Source organism: Copadichromis virginalis, linkage group LG10 (genome assembly GCF_057382275.1).
Source record: "Copadichromis virginalis isolate Kocher_CV1m ecotype Utaka linkage group LG10, C_Virginalis_male_GT1.1, whole genome shotgun sequence".
In the NCBI taxonomy this organism is placed as follows: Eukaryota; Metazoa; Chordata; class Actinopteri; order Cichliformes; family Cichlidae; genus Copadichromis; species Copadichromis virginalis.
Genome location: NC_140627.1, coordinates 1,323,321 through 1,332,500, shown reverse-complemented (window position 1 = coordinate 1,332,500; position 9,180 = coordinate 1,323,321). Strand labels below are relative to the sequence as shown.

Sequence of the window (9,180 nt, the reverse complement as noted above, 5' to 3'; positions counted from 1 at the left end):
GTGCCAACCCGGAGGACCCAGAAAGGCCCCGAGCCAGCAGAAAGTCCCAGTCAGCTGAAAATGCTCCAGAGCTGTTGTAGCCATCAATTTGTTCTCACTAAGACTTTTACCAGCCTATCCTGCTCATACGTTCATATTTTCCCTCCTTCAAACCCGAGCAGGTCATAGCCTTAAAAGGCAAAAACACACTCGTCCTTCTTCGGTCTTCTTATTTCCTCCTGACTACTTTTTTCCTGTTTTTTTTATCACGTCGGCTTACTCCCCTGGTGCCAGCGTTCTAAGAAATGACTTCCTTCCTGCTGAAGATGACGGGTGTTTTTAGACAGGATGGCAGTCTGAAGTCTGAAGTCTGTCTTCGCCCGATCGACTTAGTCACGCGTTGTTTCCCAGTGTTTTCCAAACCCCGTTCGAGCTTTTTTTGTCCAGCTTGGTCAAAATAATCACCAGAGGAGCGTTTTAGTGTCGTTGCCATATTTGTAGTCCAAGCTGCCGTTCACGCTGTCGATGTTTCCTCTGTGAAATGTTAATATACGGTTTTAAAGAGCTCTTTTTAAAGACATACATCACTGCTGTGGCTACGAAGCCACGCTGCGCTTCTGGTGGGTTTACTCGAAGAAGAAAAAGAGTCACACTCTTGCCATTGTGCCAGTAATAGATACGAGGCTGTGGCCAAACATGCAACCACATTATTGCAGATTGCAAATGTTCACTCAAACTATGTCCAACCACAAGCCCTTAACTTTCACGTGACACTGTTTAGGTCTAATGCTGCAGCATGTGCAGAGCTACACACTACACAGACTGGAGGCGTGTCCTCATACAAATACTTCACATGGTGTATGGAAGTTAGCATTAAGGTCACTTGGACTCAACGCCAGTACAGCTTTAAGTCTCCCTGCATAAAAGACTAAAAGAAAAAATGTTTAATCAGTATGTAATAAATCCTTATGCTGCAGTAATACGTGTGAGTATACAGACGTTACACAGACACTGTGGTAGGAAGAACACCATCCACACCCACAGCCTGCTCCTGTGGAAAGCTGAAGCATAAATAAATGACTGTGAATCCACTCGATACAACAGCAAACGCAGCGTTCATACCTGCGCGCTACACAGCAGATTTGTGCGAAATATCCCATCAGACTGAAACAGCAGCTCTTATGTAACAAACAGCAAACGGCACCTCGGGGACCGAGAAAGCTCACAACACGCACAACTTTGTCGAACGAGGGTTGTTCCACGACTCGGCTATTTATAGATCCCATTCACACTATAAAGCCCCAATTTATACACAGCGCTCTGCACCCCCGTCCTCCTCCTCTGAGTGTGTCCTCAGACACTCTGAGCTATTTATAAAAAGCTGAACAAGTAACTCGGGAGAGTGCGGCTGTCTAATTTCTGCCTTAAACATTGCTTCATTATTTCTAGGTTGGTAGCTTTTGGCTGCAGGGTTGCCATTAATAGCTCCAGTTCATTGCACACACACACCCTTCTCTCACACATTTATCCAGTCCACATCTACACTCGCTGATGTGTGACAGCAGATCTGTCTCAGCCGCCATGACTGTGAGCTTTGATCGAGCGTGGGTTCAAGCAGGCAGGCGGTACGCTGCAGCTCGGTGAGAACAGGATGTGGACATGATGGAAGTTAGGATGAAAACGTGAAGAAAAACTGAGGATTCATAAACATACAGTGAATTGTGTGTGTTTTTAGCGAGATGCTAAAATGATTCTTCTTTCTTCAGGTGTAACCAGGCAACACAGCCCCCGTCTTCAGTCAAGGTATGACCAGGTAAATTGCCTTTTATCCTAAAGACACTTTCAGCAGTAGTAGTAGTGACAGTCTCAGCTCACTGACGTTTACAGAGCTCCCGTCTCAGTACCTGGCAGCGCTTTTCATTGGGAGACACCTAAAAACAAGGATGAATGACACGTTAACCTGAGGCCACGCAGAGCTTTACAGCAGTGCAGGTGATAAACACGAATCCATTCGGCGTCTACTCGGGCGTTCAGGCGTTCTTTGAATTGTGATTATTTGACCAACTACTTGGCATCTTATCAGGACCTGAGGTGCCTTTCCTATTTCCTGCCTTTATCACTCGCTCACACATGGTGCAAACCTCCCTAATTATTAACTCAGCAGAAAAGCACACAATAACTGGCAGCAAACCAGCAGACTCTGCACAATGGGGGGGGGCACAAGAATAAACTTTGACTCCCTGATTAGGAAGACAAGAAAATCTGCCGCGACTTATTTGTAAAGGTTATCATGTACAGCTGAAAGGCCGGGCTTTTACTCTGTTCTTTGGAGCCCTGGCTGGGTTTAATTGACCTCTAAATATTTATCAAACTGGTTTATGTACACGAAACGGAAAAAACTGCCAATTGATGCTTGTAATTTTGGCTTTTTTTCACTACCCGCCATTAATAATCTGTCTGTGTGAGCCAAGGTCCCGTCTGCTGGTGTAACCAGGATAGACAAACGAGAAAACAAAGGGGCGTTGGAGTTTTGACCGGATGGACAGAGTTCAGGTCAGGAAACAGTGTGATCATGGGCCAAAGTTGCAGCTGCCTGTAGTATTTGAGAGCAACGGTCGATTAGATGGAAAATTTGTCTGAGAGTGCGACTTCACACAGACGGTAGAAAGAATGATCTACCTGAGAAAACCTGATTATCTGTATGTAGGAAAAGTTGTCCTCTGCTCATCCTGCACATTTTCCGAAATAAACATAGAAATTAAAATTCAAAGATTACAACCGACGAGACGCTACGCTGGTGGCACCGCTCAGTTCAGGTTTGCTCGTATAACACCAAGTCAGAAAAGTGTAAAAGCCTCCTTTGACGACAACAGAAACTGTGCAAACAACAGTGTAAATATTCGCCTTGAGAATAAGAATGTTTTCAACAGTTAACACTGAAAGCTGCACCACCGTACGGCATAGCATCACTCACAGCAACCAAATGTTTACTGTGATGGATTACCTATTACAGGTGAGAGCTTGGGAAGCAGATTTGCATGGAGCACTGATGGATGGGAGCCTTGAAGGCAGAAAATCAATCTCAAAATTTGCAGAATGCTTCAGAATATATTCTGCAGAAACATAGGGGCATACAATTTGTATTTAATGGGCTGCAAAATATCGAAACACCAGTGCTGTCCTGTAGGTCCTGCAGCGTCATTCCCATTGGCAGGGTGAGATTAGCGTGCATAGCTAATGACAGGTGACACGAAAGGCTCCGCCGCCGTGCATATTGTGTTTCTGTGCTCTCGGCCTGAGGGCCTCATCACTTCTCTGTCACACGCAGCAACCAAAGCATTTCGTTCCTGCTGTCAAACGGTGCTAATTATAGAGAACAGTGATTACAGCTGCATGAGGTCAGAGTTGAGTCTGCCTGTGACATTTCTGCAGTACAACCACATCGTTCCAGGTAATTGATTCTCAACAGATTTGATGTGCAGGGTAATCCAGTCAATGGCAGGTAGCATTTCCTCCCTTGGGTCTGATTCAAGATCAATACAGAAAACAGATTACCTGCTCAGCGATGACACGTGTTCACGCTCACTTTGACCGCTGTGTACAGCCGTCAAATAGAAACAGGGCAACAAATAGAAACAGGGCAACAAATAGAAACAGGCCGACAAATAGAAACAGGGCAACAAATAGAAACAGGCCGACAAATAGAAACAGGCCGACAAATAGAAACAGGCCGACAAATAGAAACAGGGCAAGAAATAGAAACAGGCCGTCAAATAGAAACAGGGCAACAAATAGAAACAGGGCGACAAATAGAAACAGGCCGACAAATAGAAACAGGCCGTCAAATAGAAACAGGCCGACAAATAGAAACAGGGCAACAAATAGAAACAGGCCGACAAATAGAAACAGGGCGACAAATAGAAACAGGGCAACAAATAGAAACAGGCCGACAAATAGAAACAGGGCGACAAATAGAAACAGGGCAAGAAATAGAAACAGGGCGACAAATAGAAACAGGGCAAGAAATAGAAACAGGCCGACAAATAGAAACAGGGCAACAAACAGAAACAGGCCGACAAATAGAAACAGGCCGACAAACAGAAACAGGCCGACAAACAGAAACAGGGCGACAAACAGAAACAGGGCGACAAACAGAAACAGGCCGACAAATAGAAACAGGCCGACAAATAGAAACAGGGCGACAAACAGAAACAGGCCGACAAATAGAAACAGGGCGACAAACAGAAACAGGGCGACAAATAGAAACAGGGCGACAAACAGAAACAGGGCGACAAACAGAAACAGGGCGACAAACAGAAACAGGGCGACAAACAGAAACAGGCCGACAAATAGAAACAGGGCGACAAACAGAAACAGGGCGACAAACAGAAACAGGGCGACAAACAGAAACAGGCCGACAAATAGAAACAGGCCGACAAATAGAAACAGGGCGACAAACAGAAACAGGGCGACAAACAGAAACAGGCCGACAAATAGAAACAGGGCGACAAACAGAAACAGGCCGACAAATAGAAACAGGCCGACAAACAGAAACAGGGCGACAAACAGAAACAGGCCGACAAATAGAAACAGGCCGACAAATAGAAACAGGGCGACAAATAGAAACAGGGCAACAAATAGAAACAGGCCGACAAATAGGAAATTATAAAGCGCTGGAAAAGTTTAGGGAGAATATTTTAATTTGAAAAGTGTCTGAATCCATCAAGAAGTGGAAGCTGGTGTGAGGAGAGAAAAGACACTTCTGCTGAATAAATGAGGATGAAGGGAGGCAGTAATCGCTTAAGCTGTTATACATCGCGAGCTATTAATCTCCGGCGAAGCAATCCCAGACGGAGATGAGATACACCAAGATCCAATTAACTTCATGTGCAAGAGGAACTGGCCTCTGCTGACCAGGTTTCCTCCACCCCGCCGCACAATACCTCGAGGACGTCCCCGAGCCGGGGGCCGTCAAAAGATCGCCGTGTGATCTGACAGCGGACCTTCACGCTCATTTATTCAGTAACTGCAACTCTCCTGAAATTTAAATCATGAGGCAAAACTCTGACTTAATCACTGCTGTCCAAACTTTAACTGTTACAACTGTTTATACAGCTGCAGGCACAAACTTTCCTTCTTCCTCCTCTTATCATTCAACAAAGGCTCAGAGTCCTCAGTCAGCAGAGCTCGCTGGGGTCACCGTGCCGCAACCGCAGACCGCACACACACATGCATATACACGCACACACACATGCATATGAACACACACACATGTATATGCACACACGGGAAGTATAGAGGCAGGCTGTGGTGGGACTCGTATAGCTTTTATTGCATTGCTCCTGTTTCATGACATTGTGAATGCCGTGTCTTCTTTATTGTCTTTGGCCTTCAGTCTGGTTTCGTCGCTCCTCCATCACATCTGCAGCCGTGTCAGCCGACATGTTTTTGCTTCCAAAAACTGCTGCATGTTGGTTTGATTAGTCTTTGTTTGCTTGCCAAATCACTCAGTCCTCCACTTTGCTGCAGAAGCCAGCACAGTAATTGTTTAGCTGCGAGGAGGCAGGCCAGTCCCACAATATCAAAGCATTCACAACTCTAATTATCTCTCCATCACACTAGCGTTTGGGTATTTTAATTTCAAGTCTGTCTCATAAACAATTCAGAGTTTACAGCAACAACTGGAACTAACAGTTGAAAAATGCTTCATCCCAGAGAGGACTGGATCTGCATATGCAAAACAAAAATCCCTTAATCCTCTTGTTTATGCTAATTACCCCGGCTGCTCTCAGTGTGTGTGTCTACATGTGCACTATATACACCTGTGTGTGTTTCACTGAGAGACGCTCAGAAACTCTGCTGAGCTCTCTCACAATAATCCCATTGTAGCAGCAGCATTAGCACGTGCACTGGAGCGACCAGGGCAACGTAAATGACCACAACAAGCAGCGGGACACTCTGCCATCCCTCACTCATCCAATCTGAAGGGATCACAAGTGTGGCACCGTGAAAGCTTAAAGGTCTAATCTCCAGCTGGTGTGAAGTCCCCCCTCTGGTGCCACGCCTTCTCCATTCGCTTTGTTTGTGTTTGTATCAGCAGCTAGAAGTTAGATTGGCTTGTCACACCGGCCTCTTCGTTCAATCACTTCCTCATTTAATCGCCTCGTGTTATGACCGTGTTTTACCCTCAACAAACCCCTCCCTCATTAGTCTTTGCGTATGCCGATGGCATGTTTGCCATAGAAACCGAGGCACCATCAACATCGAATATACGGCTGCATCTGGAGAAGCAGCGGCCGCGTGTTGCTGTGGCTTATAGCTTGCAGACTGGGGAGGATCTGCGTTAGACAAAGCGTAAAGCGCTGGCATATTTAGGTCATAGGCTGGTCCTGGTGTGAAGGGTCGCACCAGATGGCCCGGGAGCTTTCGACCTCAGCGTTAATTACAGGAGAATTCCCCGTGGTGCGGCCAGGCTCTAACTGCAGCTTTTTCTCTCTTCCTCTCAGGTGACGAGCAAATGAGGAGCTACCTGAATGCACAACCAAACCTGACAAAGGATGACTAGACGGCGATAAAAGAAAGGCTTCTTTATGCTCCCAGGCATCCTCCCCAAGATCATCATCATCCTCCTCCTCTTGGCTCCTGCTGCTCTCTGTTTTTTTACAGCCTCGCTGAGGTGACTGGAAAGAGGGAGCGTCTTGCCCCTCCTTCTAAACCACAGCCCGGTGAGAAGGTGCTCAACCCACCCTCCACTTGGATCGTGTCCTCCTCGCCTCTGTGAGGATCCTCTGAACTTTTGCAGGCCAAGACCGCCGTAAGCCCTCCTGATGCTAAACTACTGAATGCTGACCACGAACCTGCCCTGTCTGTCTGCCTGTCTGTCTCTTATCGGCTGTCGATCTGCAACAAGTGCCATCGCATCATTACATTCCTTCGGATTTGCACTGACTGCCAACAGCCCTCATCACTAGCTATGTTTACATGCATTCGACTAAGCCACGCATGCTCTGCTGAAGCTAAAGCAGCTGCAGGAAAACGCAGCAGCGGTGCAGGCGTTGTTTATCTCTTTAAACAAGTGACTGATGTCGCATTACTCATCACAGTCTCGCCGCAGTAACAGCAGAAACAGCAAATTCAGTGTTTACACCATAAATCCAGTATTTTCACAGTGAAAGTTTTGCCGTGCATGTAAACAAGCTAGAGCCAAAAATGTGTTGCTTTGGGAAAGGTCAGTGAACGAGCCTTAAAGTCGGAGCTTTCACGCCTGCAGATGTTTCTTTGAGCCCCGCGTGCGTTTCCACTTGGATGAGAACTCGTTATGTTCGGATTGTTTGTGTCGTTTTCTGTTTATGTCGGATTTGAAGCTGGAGGTTACTGCCTATGATTGTTTCCTAACCGTGATGATGCAGTCTGGGCAATTTAAAGTGGACACTGGATATGTATAGTTTATATAATTTATATTTATAATTTATTCTATTCATGCTTTTTCCAAAAGTCAATGTCATGCTAGTCTTTTGACTGTTTATGTACACGAGAAGCAATACTAAGAACATTTAGAAGAAACCAACCTTTTTGTTCCACACTGCCTTATCAGTGAGCTCGGCTTCCCTTTAAAGAGGTCGCTCTCTGATGGTTGGTTTTGAATTTCTGGACACACCACCCACCCACACAGGGACCGAGTCGCTCTTAATGGTGGATCGCAGTCCAATCATCAGCGGTTACAATAGCAGGCATTGTGAAAAGAGGCCCTTCCTCTCCAACTGCAGATATCCCATTGCATCAGTTTATTAGCGAGGGGAATCAAAATCCCAGACAGGAACAGGAAACGCGAGCTCGTATCGTTGCAAACTGATGAATGAGGACTCCCCCTAAAGAGCTGAAAGAGCTTCATTTCTGCCTGCCGTTTCCATGGGTACACATCTCTCGCGAAGAAAACAAAACAACAATTGTCAGTGAGGGAAGCTATAGCATGTAGCTTGCACATAACACAAGCGATGGTGAAGGGTGAAAGTGATTATTGTGAAACCTCAGAGCCACTAATGGGATCCCAGGTTTTAAGGGGGAAAGATGCACTTTGCAGACCTGGAAGGAACCACAGAAGGCAGAGGATGCACTGACCGTAGCTGAGGAACAAAAGGAGACTCCGAGGCTGTTCTTGTAGCATTGATGTGTGAGCATGACTCACTGGCTGTGTGGGGGTGCTGTGTGGGCTGTGTCCTTGCTGCCAGATCATTAGCTTTAGCTTCTTCCTCCAACTGCGTGGAGCTCTCTGAATGTGATTCTGTCCCACCCGATGTGTTTACACCACCTCCATCTTCTTAACGAACTAAGCTTCTTACCTTCCATTTATTGATCTTCTTTTCCTTTGTAATGTTATCAGAGGACTTTTTGAATACCTACAGTAGAGATATATATATAAAGCTATACCATGCAGCGATTTTAATATATTGTAAATGATGGCTTGGATGCAATGTATTTATTTGTTTGTTACATATTGAAGAATATTCTATAAAGGGAAATTTAAGGCTGCAGTATAATAGACTGAGCCATGTGTCACTGGGTTGGAAACCTTTTCCTGTCATACTGAAACAACACACGCCCCTTTTGCATTAGCTGGATTACGATTGGACGTGTCCCACGTGTAGACACAGAAATAAATGCAACGGGTTGTTTTTAAGACACATTAGTCTCATGGTAAGGATGCAATTTATATTAAGCTCATTTATGTGTTTTTATTTGTAGATTCAAAACCATTTTTGCACATTTAATGATCAGGGATTTCTTTGAGCCACCGCCTCGCACCATCGACGGCCCGGCCTCTCGGCGCTGGCGTGTCGTCGTCTGTCATCCGTAGGAACTTCCGCTCTGATCAGACGAGCCACGGATCGAGTTTCACGTTGCCAAAATTCAGTTGATTTAGCACCAGTCCGTCCTTTTATCTGTCGTAAATGTATGTTAACAATCACTGAAGTGATGTCTCGAGGAAATGCTTCTTGTCATACAAGAGTCTGTACAAATAAACTCACGTTGAGCAGAAGAGAAAAAAACAAAAAACAGAAGTTATTTTTATTTTTAGAGGACGTCAGTACACGTGTCCGAGAAGTCAAAGGGTATTCTTTTAGAGCTGGAATGTGATGCTCCCGTGGGTGGATGATGGAAAAATGTACAGGTCTGTAAATCAAATAAACCTATTCACACACA

The 9,180-nt window shown here is 45.6% G+C and overlaps 1 protein-coding gene across 2 annotated transcripts in view; it reads left to right on the top strand.

Moving 5' to 3' along the window:
- Positions 1 to 9,180, top strand: part of spns2 (SPNS lysolipid transporter 2, sphingosine-1-phosphate) — a 58,895-nt gene extending 49,715 nt beyond the window's left edge. The window contains exons 12-13 of one of the 2 annotated variants that reach the window (XM_085469375.1): positions 1,746 to 1,782; positions 6,486 to 9,180. In XM_085469375.1, the coding sequence (XP_085325501.1) occupies positions 1,746 to 1,782; positions 6,486 to 6,500 (52 nt within the window). In that variant the 3' untranslated portion in view covers positions 6,501 to 9,180. Of the gene's footprint in view, positions 1 to 1,745; positions 1,793 to 6,485 lie in introns of both variants that reach the window. The other variant, XM_085469376.1, reaches the window with a different exon arrangement.